Source organism: Mobula birostris, chromosome 3 (genome assembly GCF_030028105.1).
Source record: "Mobula birostris isolate sMobBir1 chromosome 3, sMobBir1.hap1, whole genome shotgun sequence".
NCBI classification, from domain to species: domain Eukaryota; kingdom Metazoa; phylum Chordata; class Chondrichthyes; order Myliobatiformes; family Myliobatidae; genus Mobula; species Mobula birostris.
Window position 1 is genome coordinate 30,122,758 of NC_092372.1, and position 14,672 is coordinate 30,137,429.

The 14,672-nt window shown below is 41.2% G+C and overlaps 1 protein-coding gene across 6 annotated transcripts in view; it reads right to left on the reverse strand.

The window, feature by feature from the left end:
- The window catches only part of LOC140194958 (probable E3 ubiquitin-protein ligase HERC1), a 299,092-nt gene that overhangs the window by 6,025 nt on the left and 278,395 nt on the right, over positions 1-14,672 (reverse strand). For all 6 annotated transcript variants that reach the window (XM_072252425.1, XM_072252428.1, XM_072252427.1 and 3 more), the window contains 5 exons: positions 9,777-9,942; positions 8,751-8,827; positions 3,928-4,180; positions 2,145-2,297; positions 752-1,057 (listed from right to left, as the gene is read on the reverse strand). In XM_072252425.1, the coding sequence (XP_072108526.1) occupies positions 752-1,057; positions 2,145-2,297; positions 3,928-4,180; positions 8,751-8,827; positions 9,777-9,942 (955 nt within the window). The remainder of the gene's footprint in view (positions 1-751; positions 1,058-2,144; positions 2,298-3,927; positions 4,181-8,750; positions 8,828-9,776; positions 9,943-14,672) is intronic.

The window sequence follows — 14,672 nt, forward strand, 5'->3', positions numbered from 1 at the left end:
TGAAGCTAAAATTCTTGCTTACACATGTTCAGTGGGTGCCCATGGTAGCATCAGACTAACCAAAATAAACTGAAACCTTTTGGAGAATTAAGATTTAAATTTTAATGCACTGTACATTTGTAAGCACCAAATAAACATGAGTGCATTCATTCAAATTTGAAGTTTTATCCAAGGCTAATGTGCTTTTGGAAAACTATTGCAACAGAAAAGGTCCAGTGAATCTAATTGCTTCCAGTGTTCATTACTTGTTGATCAGAACCTGCTTTGACTCTTCGGTGATGCAGTTTATTAAATCCCTTCAGGCCAGCTTCTCACAAAGAATTGAAAATACACGTGGACTAAGATGTTAACTGTCCTGTGCTATCACCAGTGGGATCATCAGTTGATCTGCCACCTGTCTTCAGGAGTTTCGGCCCGCTTATGATCAAGACTCCCTCGAGGTGGTGGGCCAGCAGTGCTAAAGCACCACCTCCCAAAATCAACCTTGGGAATGAGATCCACAGCATGAGCCAGCATTAAAATGTACAGAAGTTAATACTAAAATGTCACATCGCTGGGAGAACAGCAGTCAAAGGGAGGTCACAGTAAAGCAACAGAACAGAAAGAACATGTATTTATAACAGAAAACAAAACTAAAGCAAAGAATTTTATAGCTTAGGCACAGGCCTCCTTCTATGCCATGCAGTTCTATGATGTTCATGGTCTGATACATATGAAGCAGCAGAGTAGCCTTTCATTGCAAAACACCTACCCTGTCCACTTTGATAATCTGAAATTTCTGTGTGATGTCTGCAGGGTTGGCTGGTAGCCTGGAGCGACCAGAGACAAAACGAAGAAATAAAACTCTTTCTTCATTCGAAAACTCTTCCAATGTTTGCCAGAGCCAACCCAGCAACTGATGATTTTCAACAAGGTCACGGTAACGGACAACTTTTTTTAAAGTTTCTACATTCACTTCTGGCATCCCACACACAAGCTGTTCAAGCTGTTTTTCTGTAAGCAGAGACAGCAGAGGTACAGGGACTATGGCTGACATTCCCTGTCTTATTGCCGTGACCTGAAAAATGATCAAAAACAAAGTAACACACATTATTAAAACTGGTTATCAGGCCTTCGAGTTCAATTTCTCTCAAATTTCTTCCCTCTTGTACAGCGTGGATAAGTTTACGTGCAATTGTGTCTTTATAGCTGCTCTCTCATTCAAGGTCTTACAAGTGGCAGAAAGCTATTCAAAGAGCGGTGGTGCTCATGAAAGAATGAATATCCACTGAACATTTATAAAGCATAAGTTTCAGCACAATGTTAACACAATCAAAGCTAGAGATGCAGTTCAGTCACACGAGTCTACACCATTATGCTGAGCTGAAATATATCATTATAAACTATATATAAAATAACAGTTTATTATTATCACTATAAAAAACTAAAACTTGTTAACAACGGTGTAGATCTTAGGTCTCTCTTATTTTCATTGCTATTTGATACAAAGCATTATTTAAGATCAGCACTTGTTATTATTTCTTTATTCAGGATGAACTGAATGACTTGTTGAGCCATTTCAAAGGCTTGTTAAGAGTTAATTACACTGGTAGATCTGGACATGCACATAAGGCAAGACTGGGAAAGGATTTCAGATTTCCATTGCTAATTGACATCAGTGAAAGAGAGATTTTGACAATAATTTAGCAACGACACAGTCATCATTATTGATGCTATAAATTCCGAATTTATATAATTGTATATAAATAGTACGTAGATGTTGTAACCAAGTTATTGATCCCCAATTGTTTCTCAACCTGAAGTGACTTCCTGGTCAGAATAGCAGGTTTCCTTCAATCAATATCAGCAAACCAAATTACTTGAGTTTGAAACTTCCTTCTTATCGTGGTAGAATTTGAACTAATTTCTCTGGATTGATAGTAAGAGCACCTGGATACTAGTGCAATAACTTAATCACTATGGTATGGTGCAAACTACATTCAAATGGGCTCTTGGCAATTATGACCGCAAGCTGCAAATACAGTGCTATAACACAAAGGTTCAAGAGACCACTTCCATATGACAGAGGAACTGGAATAAAATTAAATCTATTACTACAAGTTCATTCAGAAAATAAAACTGTTTTAAAACATTTGGATACTCACCTGTTGATCCAATTCATGCAACCTATATTCAATTGCTCTCTCTACATACTCCTTCCTGTTTCCGAAAGTCAAAGGTATGCTGCTTCCTCCAGGAATTAGTGGAACAACCTTGGCATCTGCAGTCTTGCCAACAAACGAATCTAAGGGGATCATCTAATAGAATAAAACAAGTTTGGAGAAGTGATCATATTGTTAAACTCACTTATGGTGAAAGGAACTAAATTTAACTATCAAGGCAAATACTATATTCCTCAACAGTTATTACATGCACAATGGAGCAAATGTGTAAACTACAAACAAGTTCATTTGGCTAAGTGTATAATAAACACATTCAAAGAAAGTAAACATTTCTTCTGAAACAAGAACTCTTTGAATTACTAATGATAAAGAAAAATTAAAATTAAATGGAGGAGTATGTTTGCAAATAGATTTCATGGTAAGGTAAAAGAAATCCAAGTGTCTTTTAGACATACGCATAAAATACATATTGTATTAGAATGTTGCCAAATAATGTGTGGGAATGATTAGCAACCAAAACTATGGTGATGGCTGAGTTATAAAATGAGTTTTCTTTAATTGCCTTTAATTATGAAGAAGACAATGTCCATATGAAAGTGAATGGGTTTGTTGAGAAACTTAACAGTATGGACTAGTTACAGAAGGTACTTAATGTGATGACATAAGTCAAATGAAAAAGACCATTGGGTCCACATCAGCTTGCTAGGGAGGATAAACATGTGTGTGGTGTAGGTCCTAACCCAATCTTCCAATTTTGACTGTGTAAAGGAATGGTTCCAAAGTGCTGGATAGATGAAAAAGAAGGGTTAAGGATAAACAGGAGAGGCAGAGGCTGATGAGTAATATGTAGTGGATAGGAAACTAATGAGACTAAACTGCCATTTAGAGAATAGGATCATTAAGTGACGGATGATGCTGCTGCTTGCCTGACAACTCTCATTGCGATTATAGATGCAGTAGAGGGATTGATAGAAGAGAAGATAAAGAGAAACCTGCAGATCCCGTAAATCTTTGATGTGTGGCACAGTTCAGATAACTTAGTAAAGCTTAAGTCCTTAGTATTAAAAAGAGCAATGGTAATGTGATTACATCAAACATGAGACAAAAACCACATATGAAAATCTACTGAACATAAAAAGATGTACAAGATGGACATAGATACAAGTGAGGCTTCTGCTGTTATTAAAGCAAAAGGAAGGACGATTGTTTTATGCTCTGGGTTGGGGAAGGATAGAGGAACTGTAGTTGAGAATTTGGGTGAGGATTCAGGGTAGGGTTAATAACTGGCTATTTTACAGATGGTGATAAGTGGAAGGTGGGAAGAGATGGTGGGAGAATTGAAAATTGATGCCTCTACTCAAGCCTTGGGGGATTGTCAGAAGAGGGGGACTGGGGATGGGGGAGGTGGAATGTGGGGTTGGATCACTAGAATGGACATGCCTGAGAAATGTTCCTGTCCAGAAATTCTTGGGAAGAGCTAGTAATTCCAGGAGTAACTCTAAACTGTAGCGTACTAAGTCTTCAACTTTCTCTTTCATTGATACAAACAATCTACTTCCTGTTCTATACTTCCAACAGATATTAGAAGTTCTAGTTATTGAAGGCAGGTGTATTCATAATTCTACTGTACATGAAACTGACATAATATAAAAAAACAATAATTTCAATATTATACTGTTTATTTCAATCGTTCAAATATCTTAATGCTGTCACGTTTGGGAAAAGGGGTTAGAATATTCAATCAGAAACATGGCACAGCTGTCACCTCCAAGAAGTTTTCTTCTGTTATTCCACTATCATCCAGGTGTAGGATTCCAAACAAGTTCCGAATGTAAAGCAAGTCAACTTCCTCCAGATCTTCAGAGATGAGGGGGATTGAGCACAATTGTTTCCATACAAGTGGTGCTAGGTGTAGATCCAATGGTTTTTTGGTCCGAATAGCCACGGCCATCAGTATTCCCAAAAACTTAAACTGCTGGAGGTGGTCTTCAGTGCAAGCTGATGGGTTTAGTAAAAATCTGAAAGAGAAAAATGAGGCATAATTTGAGAATTTTAATTTGTTTCCCCACAAAACTAAGATTCCGTATGTCACTTAAAGGACAGCAGTACAGCAGTATTACAGTCATATTTGTGCTTTTTTGATAGTTAAAAATTTTTATTGGATAGGAGGCTAATCAGCCCACTGAATCGATGTCAGTGACCCAGACCACAGTTCCATCTATCCCATTCCTGCTCCTCTTTTAACCACGGCTTGGCAGTTTCTTCTCTTTCGGATAGCCACCCTTTTGAAAACCTGGATTAATTTATTTCACCCCCTCCCCCTCACAGGAAGGGTATTCCTGATATCAATTACTTCTCTGAAAAAGATTTTCTTATATTAAATTTTCTATCTTCCTATAATTTTATGCCTACACCTTGTTATTTTGTATCTAAGCTTTCAGCACTGATCCCAAACTGACCATCAAACCTGCTGATAAGGGGGATGCTGTAGAAGCCTGGCGGACTGACCTCTCCCTTGCTGAGGCCAGATGGCAATTCTCAGGCACCTCATCTTACTTACCCCCTGAACAGGACCCCACCAAGGAGACCCAGGCCATTGTCTTTTGCACCATCACTGACCTTACTGACTTTGGGGATCTCTGATCCACTGCCACCAACCTCACCCAGTTCCTTTACCCCGCACCTCCTATTTCTACGTCCTACCCAAAACCCTTAAACTTGACTCTCCAGGTAGACTCATTGTTTCTGCCTGCTCCTGCGCCACTGAACTTGTGTTTGCATACCTCAACTCTGTTATATCCTCCCTGATTCAGTTCTGTGATACTTGATCTTTTCAATGACTTTAAGTTCCCTGGCTCCTTTCATCTGATTTTCACTATGGATGTATAGTCACTATACACTTTTATTCCCCATCAGGAGGGCCTTAAAGCTCTCTGCTTCTTTCTGGACAACAGACCCAACCAGTTCCCCTCCACCACCACTTTCTTCCGCCTGGCAGAACCAGTTCTCTCCTTCAACAATTTTTCCTTTGGCTCCTCCCACTTTCCTCAAACCAAAGGTGTAGTCATAGGTACTCACATGGGTTCGATTTCTGCCTGACTTTTCATCAGCTGTGTGGAATAGTCTATGTTCCAAGCCCACACTGACGTCGCTCTCCAACTTTTCCTATACTACATCGATGCTGCTTCCTGCACCCATGTTTCATCAACTTTGCCGCCAACATCCACCCTGCCCTCAAATTTACTTGGTCCATTTCCAATACCTCTCTCCCCTTTCTCAATTTCTTTGTCTCCATTTCTGGAGACAGTCTGCCTCCTGATATCTTTTATAAACCCAGTGACTCTCATAGCTATCTGGACTATCTCATAGCCTCTTCTCACCTAGTCACTTGTAAAAATGCCATTACCTTCTTCCAGTTTCTCTGTCTCACACACCTGCTCTCAGGATCAGGCTTTTCATTCCAGAACAACTGAGATGTTCTCCTTCTTCAAAGAAATGGCTTCCCTTCCTCCACCATCAATGCTGCCTTCACCCACATCTCTCCCATTTCACAGACATTTGCCCTCACCCCATCCTCCCACTGCCACACCAGGGATAAAGTTCATCTTGTCCTCACCTACCACACCACTAGACTCCATGTCCAGCACATGATTCTCTGTAACTTCTGTCATCTGCAACGGGATCCCACCACCAAGCACATCTTTCCTTTCCTCCCACTTTATGCAGGGATCGTAACTCCCTTGACTATTTGTCCCTCCCCACTGATATGTGAACAAGTGGCACACCTTCTCCCTTACTACCTTTCAGGGCCCCAAACAGTGCTTCCAGGAGAGGTGACACTTCACCTGTGAGTTTATTGGGGTCATCTACTGTATCTGGTGCTCCCGGTGTGGCCTCCTGTATGTATATCAATGAGACCTGATGTAGACTGGAGAGACTGCTTCGTCAGGCATCTTCACTTCATCCACCACAAGCAGCAGGATTTCCCAATGGCCACCCATTTCAATTCTACTTCCCATTTCTATTCTGACAAGTCAGTCTATGGTCTCCTCTACTGCCATGAGGCCACACTCAGGTTGGAGGAGCAACACCTTATATTTCTCTGGGTAGCCCCCAGTCTGATAGCATGAACATCGATTTCTTGAACTTCCAGTAGTATCTCCCCCCCACGCCTTCATCATTCCCCATTCCTGTTTCCCTTTCTCATCTCATCTCCTTACCGGCCCATCACCTCCCTCTGGTGCTTTCCCCCCTTCCCTTTCTCCCATGGCCTTCTGTCCTCTCAGATCAGCTTTCCCCTTCTCCAGACTTTATTTCTTTCACCAACTTCCCAGCTCTTTACTTCACCCCTCCCCCAGTTTCACCTATCACCTACTAGCTCATACTACTTCCTTCCCTCCCCCCACCTTCTGAGTCTGACTCCTTACCCCTTCCTTTCAGTCCTGATGAAGTGTCTCAGCCCAAATTTTTGACTGTTTACACTTTTCCATAGAGGCTGCCTGGCCTGATGAGTTCCTCCAGCATTTTGTGTGTGTTATTTTGTATTTCTAGCATCTGCTGATTTTCTCATGTTTGTAGTATCAACAACTTGGTTGAACTCTCACAAATGTGTAAAAAAATACCACGGCAAAAGAAGGGTGTCTTATTAGAGTGACTGACTATTGTTGGATATTTGTGGGGCCTTGCATTTAACAAATTGTCTAAAATTATTTACATTATACAGTAGATCCTCATTAATTAGGACTCATTGGGAACAGTACATTTTGGCCAAATTAAGTGGCTCCCTACCTAGCCATAGTTCTATGGAAATAGTTAAAGGTATAAAAAGAGAAGCTGGAAAACATATCTTGTATTTTAAATGAAATACAGAACACAAACCAATACAGTACTGTAAATCTGTGTATTAGTTCCTAACAGAGGAATTCATCCAGTGTACGCTGCCGTGTTCTTTTGACTGTATGTGATCAAAATTAGTGCAGATACCTGGTGCAGATAATGGGTCTACCTTCATACAATCCCTTTGATGACTGCATCCTCCATATCCTCATTTTCATCGTAATAATCAAGATGACTGTCGATATCTTCAAGTTCCTAGTAGTTTCTAACTTGCTGAAGTGGTGAAATTATTTCATTTTCACTCCCAGCCCCTTTTGGGATCTCCAAGCCTGAACGCTTGAAACCACAGAGAGCAAAACAGTTCTGAATTGCCTTATTGCTATGAATGCAAACACAGGCAACTGATGCTATTTAAAAACTGTTCACTGTAAGCACAGTGAAGTGCCTAATGGTCACATAAGTGCACACGATTGACACTAGTTAGAAAATGTTTGCCAACAGTCTCCTGTCCCAATTAAGCAGCATAGTGTCCCAAATAAACAAAGGAAATCCCAGCTATTTTCTCTATTTGTTTCTGTTCCTTAAGTGCTGCCCTGTTTAACCGATGGCCCAATTAACCGGAATCCACTGTGCTATTTGAAAATATTAATGCTATAGGTAAATTGGCCGATGACACTTCTGTTGGTGAAATCTCAGATGCTGAGGAGGATATGTACAGTGAGGTAAATTGCCTGGTTGAGTGGTGTCATAATAAACACCTCACACTCAGTGTCAGCAAGACCAAAGAATTGATTGTGGAGATCAGGTAGGGAAAGCTGAGAGATTACATGCTAATCATTGAGGGGTCAGTGAATGAAACGGTGAACAGTTTTCAAGCTCCTGGACATCAACATCATTGAGGATCTATTTTGGGCCCAATACATTGATGAAATCATGAAGAAAGCATGCCAACAACTCTACTTTGTCATAAGTTTGAGGAGAAATGGTGTATCACCAAAGAACCTTACAAACTTCTGTATACGGCGAAGAGCATTCTGATTGATTGCATCACAGCCTGGAATGGGGTCTCCAAGCTACACGATCACAAGAGGATGCAGAGAGTTGTAGACTCAAGCCAGTTCCATCACAAGGACAGCCTTCTCCACCATCGAGGACATCTTCAGGCAGCACCCATCATTAATTCTCCTCACCATTCTGACATGTCCTCTTTTTGTTACTACCTCAGAGAGGAGGTACAAAAATCTGAATTCCCACACTCAGTGATTCAGAAACAGGTTCTTCCCCTCTGTCACCAGATCTCTGGATGGTCCTTGAACATTACATCCTTATTCCTTCTTTTACACTATTTATTTTTACAATTTATTATAATTTTATGTGTTTGCATTGTATTGCTGCCATAAAACAACAAATTTCCCACGTGTCAGTGATAATGAATCTGATTCAAATTCTAAAGTATCTTAATAATTCTTCAAACCTGGCATTACATTACTTCATGGCCAGTAGCGTCACTGCAACTTGTTAATATTTACAAGCAAAGAATTATTATGACACAGATGATGATCATTTGTTACTTCCAAAAGTCAGCATTCAATCCTATCAATGCCATTTCTCACAGTTTCTCCATGTCCTTGCAAATGACTCTCTCTCGAGCGCTATCCGGCTTACTTGGAATGTGCTACGATTGTGAAAGGTGAGTTTTAATGGAAATAGTTTTCCTTGCTTTCATAATTATAAATAAACCATCCAATTTACCTGTCTCTGTTGCTACCAACTTCTGCAACACCATTTGGTGTTGGAATCAGTAGATCAACCACTCCTGTCTCCAACTCCTGGAAATTGAAAATAGAAATTAAATTGTTGTTCAAATAAATTGTTGCTGTCACTGAACTAAGTTATTTAACTATTCACATTTCATATTAAATAAAATTGAGAATATTTTCTTGATGTGGTTGTAAAACTGTAAGAACATAAGAACATAATGTTGGACTGTTCAAGAAGTTGCTCAAATAGTTTGAAAAGCAACTTTTTACCTTTCATAACTGAGCTTATTTGCTGTCAGATGGAAGGTTAAAGTTGAGAACTTAGAAAAGCATTGCTTTCCTTCCATTTATGATCACAATTAACTCCTTACTGAATGAGGTGGACACCAGATTTTAAACAAGTTCACACTTAACCAGATTTTATTCAGAATATGATTAGGTAATAAGGCAAGGAGACACCACTGATTGAAGTTTTTATGACATGCTATTATGTCAAGAAACATCAATGACTACATTTGGGGACTTCCTTGAAGGGGATAACAGATCAATTGTCCGCTACAGAGAAAGGGGCACAAAATAATTATTCACTTGAAAAGACATCTGGAGACAATACATCTGAAAGGCCCATCTCCATAGTACTTGAGGTGCCCAAATGGGACCACAGAAATTAGTTTGAGAAAATGCTTACCTCAGGGTGGACAAAGACAATGAGGATGTGCATGGATCTAAGAACTTTACAAAGAGGCTGCAATATTTTTATTTTATTTCTTCAGAGAGCCAATGAGGTAGATAGCACTATTAGCTTCAGGCTGAGCTGATGAGCAAAAAACTGATGGCACTGGGAATTAAGCGTTTTTCAGTTTTGGAAGGAAAGAACAGAATGCCACATTGAGAGGGTGAGATTAAGCAAACTGGGAGGAGGCACAGAGGACACATGAACACAAGTATCAACCTTTGGGCTGAATGGTTTGCTTTGATGCTTTCTATACTGTGCAATATTTTGCAAACCAAAACTTACCTGACACATTTCAGTAATTGTGTCATCAAATACTCCACCAGCATCATCAGCTCCTTCTCCAATCAATTTCACTTTCCAGGCTCGTGATGGAAGCCTCAGTTCTGAGGCATTGAGCTGCACAACTTGCTTGGCAATCTGAATGAAGATAGGCTTGGTTGATCGACCCCTGAAGTAAGATATGGATATAAGTAAACAGCGACTGATATTTTAAGCTTTTAAACTGTATGAGATGTGACCCAAAACATCATTTCTGCTTCCCTTTCCACAGATGCCATCAGACCTGCGCAATATTTCCAACTTGATTTTAAATAAAAAAGATCTCATAGAAACATAGAAAACATACAGCACAATACAGACCCTTCGGCCTACAATGCTGTGCCAAAAATGTACTGACTTTAGAAATGACCTAGGGTGACCCACAGCCCTCTATTTTTCTGAGCTTCATGTACCTATCCAGGAGTCTCTTAAAAGATCCTATCGTATCCGCCTCCACCACTGTCACTGGCAGCCTATTCTGCACACTCACCACTCTCTGTGTAAAAAAACTTACCCCTGACATCTCCTCTGTGTCTACTTCAAAGCACCTTAAAACTTTGTCCTCTCGTGTTACCCATTTCAGTTCTGAGAAAAAGCCTCTGACTATCCACATGATCAATGCCTCTCATTATCTTGTACACTTTTATCAGGTCACCTCTCATCCTCCGCTGCTCCAAGGAGAAAAGGCCGAGTTCACTCAACCTATTCTCATAAGGCATGCTCCCCAATCCAGGCAACATCCTTGTAAATCTCCTCTGCACCCTTTCTATAGTTTCCACATCCTTCCTGTAGTGAGGTGTCCAGAACTGAGCACGGTACTCCAAGTGGGGTATGACCTGGGTCCTTCATCGCTGTAACATTACCTCTCGACTCTTAAACTCAATCCCATGGTTGATGAAGGCCAATGCACCATATGCCTTCTTAACCACAGAGTCAACCTGCGCAGCAGCTTTGAGTGTCCTATGGACTCGGACCCCAAGATCCCTCTGATCCTCCACACTGCCAAGAGTCTTACCATTAATACTATATTCTGTCATCATATTTGACCTACCAAAATGAACCACCTCAAACTTATCTGGGTTGAACTCCATCTGCCACTTCTCAGCCTAGTTTTGCATCCTATCGATGTCCCACTGTAACCTCTGACAGCCGTCCACATTATCCACAATAGCTCCAACCTTTGTGTCATCAGCAAATTTACTAACCTGTCCCTCCACTCCCTCATCCAGGTCAGTTATAAAAATCACAAAGAGAAGGGGTCCCAGAACAGATCCCTGTGGCACACCACTGATCACTGACCTCCATGCAGAATATGACCCGTCTACAATCACTCTTTGCCTTCTGTAGGCAAGCCAGTTCTGGATCCATAAAGCAATGACCCCTTGGATCCCATGCCTCCTTACTTTCTCAATAAGCCTTGCATGGGGTACCTTATCAAATGCCTTGCTGAAATCCATATGCACTACATCTACTGCTCTACCCTCATCAACATGTTTAGTCACATCCTCAAAAAATTCAATCAGGCTCGTAAGGCACTACTGACAAAGTCACGCTGACTATTCCTAATCATATTATGCCTCTCAAAATGTTCATAAATACTGCCTCTCAGGATCTTTTCCATCAACTTACCAACCACCGAAGTAAGACTCGCTGGTCTATAATTTCCTGGGCTATCTCTACTCCCTTTCTTGAATAAGGGAACAACATCTGCAACCCTCCAATCCTCCAGAACCTCTCCTGTCCCTATTGATGATGCAAAGATCATTGCCAGAGGCTCAGCAATCTCCTCCGTCGCCTCCCACAGTAACCTGAGGTACATCCCTTCCGGTCCCGGAGACTTATCCAACTTGATGCTTTCCAAAAGCACCAGCACATCTTCTTTCTTCATATCTACATGCTCAAGCTTTTCAGTCCGTTGTAAGACATCCCTACAATCACCAAGATCCTTTTACATAGTGAATACTGAAGCAAAGTATTCATTAAGTACCTCTGCTATCTCCTCCAGTTCCATGCACACTTTTCCACTGTCGCACTTGATTGGTCCTATTCTGTCATGTATTATCCTCTTGATCTTCACATACTTGTAGAATGCCTCGGGGTTTTCTTTAACCTGCTCTCCAAGGTCTTCTCATGGCCCCTTCTGACTCTCCTAATTTCATTCTTAAACTCCTTCCTGCTGGCCTTAGAATCTTTCAAGATCTCTATCATTAACTAGTTTTTTTAACCTTCCGTAAGCTTTTCTTTTCTTCTTGACTAGATTTTCAACAGCCTTTGTACACCACGGTTCCTGTACCCTACCATCCTTTACCTGTCTCATTGGAACATACCTATACAGAACTCCACAGAAATACAGGTGTCCCCCGCTTTTCGAACGTTCGCTTTACGAAACCTCACTGTTACGAAAGACTTACATTAGTACCCTGTTTTCACTAACAGAAGGTGTTTTCACTGTTACGAAAAAAATCAGCGCGCGACAAAAAGCAGCGCGCGTCCCAAGCAGCCGCTCTCTCCCGGATTCGGAACGGCATTCTCGCCGGCATTGCTTAAAAACATGCCTGTGAGCAGCCGTTAGCAAGATGAGTTCTATGGTATCAGAAAAGCCTAAAAGAGCTTGTAAGGGTGTTACACTTAGTGTAAAACTAGACATAATTAAGCGTTTTGATCGTGGTGAACGAAGTAAGGACAACGTGAGTTTGGCTTGTGGAAGCTGACGAAGATGATGTTGAAGAGGTTTTGGCATCCCATGACCAAGAACTGATAGATGAAGAAGTGATGCAATTGGAAGAGGAAAGGATAACAATCAAAACTGAATTCATTAGCGAAATGAACGTGAAGCAACTGCGTGAGATTTTCGCTGCAATGATAAAGTACAACTTTAATTTTGAAAGGGTACGTAGGTTTAGGGGATATTTGCAAGATGGTTTGAGTGCTTACAAAGAACCGTATGATAGAAAAATGTGCGAGGCTCAACAGTCAAGCAAGCCTCCCACATCAGCCACAGCAGACAAGGAACCTCGACCTTCGACATCGAGGCGGGCAGTCATAGGAAAAGATGAGCTGCCTGCTCTAATGGAAACAGACGACGATGAGATGACACCCAAGTGTCCCACCACCGATTCGCGGAGAATGCAGTGGTAGCCGGGAGGCACACAGCACATCTTTAAGAAAAAAGCCGAAATAAACATGCTAATTAATTAGGTGCAATCAGCAATCACCTTTGATCTGGGCCGACAATTATGTGTCGGGTGGCACATAATTAATTAGCATGTTTATTTTGGCTTTTTTCTTAAAGATGTGCTGGATGCGTCCCGGCTACCGCTGGACCCCTGCGTGCTTCGCGGCAATGTATTGGTCAGCGGCCCGGAGAGTGGGGGCCACTGCACCATCCCAACCTGCGACGACTCAGTCTAACACACCATCATCAGTGTGTTTAGCGCTGTCCCGATTCTAGTACTACACTGTACATACATTCCTTCTACTTTATATGGGCCGTGTATTTTTATGTGTTATTTGGTACGATTTGGCAACTTCATAGCTTAAAGGTTACTGGAGAGAGTGTTTTTGTCAACAGCGCTTGCATGAGATTTTCTGCTGAGAGCACTTGCGTGAGATTTTCGCTACGGAGAACAGTGGCGGCAATGATTGTGGAAAAGTATTTCTACTTTATATAGGCTGTGTATTTATCATATCATTCCTGCTTTTACTATATGTTACTGTTATTTTAAGTTTTATGTGTTATTTGGCATGATTTGGTACGTTATTTTTGGGTCTGCGAACGCTCACAAAATTTTCCCATATAAATAAATGGTAATTGCTTCTTCGCTTTACGACATTTTGGCTTACGAACCGTTTCATAGGAACGCCCTACCTTTGGATGGCAGGGGAAACCTGTATCCCCCTGAACATTTGCCACATTTCTGCCATACATTTTCCTGAGAACATCTGTTCCCAATTTATGCTTCCAAGTTCCTGCCTGATAGCTTCATATTTCCCCTTACTCCAATTAAACGGTTTCCTAACTTGTCTGTTCCTATATGTCTCTAATGTTATGGGAGAGGAGAAAGAATTGTGAGCACTATCTCCAAAATGTTCTCCCACTGAGAGACCGGACACCTGACCAGGTTCATTTCCCAATACCAGATCAAGTACAGCCTCTCCTCTTGTGGGCTTACCTACATATTGTGTCAGGAAACCTTCCTGAACACACCTAACAAACTCCACCCCATCTAAACCCCTTGCTCTAGGGAGATGACAATCAATATTTGAGAAAATAAAATCTTCCACCACAACAACCCTGTTATTATTACACCTTTCCAGAATCTACTCCTCGATGTCCTTGTTACTATTGGGTGGTCTATAAAAAACACCCAGTAGACTAATTGACCCCTTCCTGTTCCTAACTTCCACCCACAGAGACTCAGTATACCAAGGGTCCCCAACCTTTTTTGCACTGCCGACCGGTTTAATATTGACAATATTCTCTTTTTTTCTACAAATCGTTTTTGGCAATTCTGTTCGGGGTGGGGGGTGGGGGGGTTGTTAATCATGACCGGACTACAGGTGATCAGTGGCTAATACACTCAATTTCGTTTCTAAAAGGGTTTATCTAGCGAATTTAATATTAAACACACAGTGCATATTTTCCTCGCATGAATATTCTGATAAGTCAATTATCGGGGAGGACAGGGGAGCTTGAAGTAAGTGTTGAACGAACTTCCAGTAGAAGTGGTAGAGGCAGGTTCAATATTGTCATTTAAAGAAAAATTGGATAGGTATATGGACAGGAAAGGAATGGAGGGTTATGGGCTGAGTGCAGGTCGGCGGGACTAGGTGAGAGTAGTGTTCGGCACGGACTAGAAG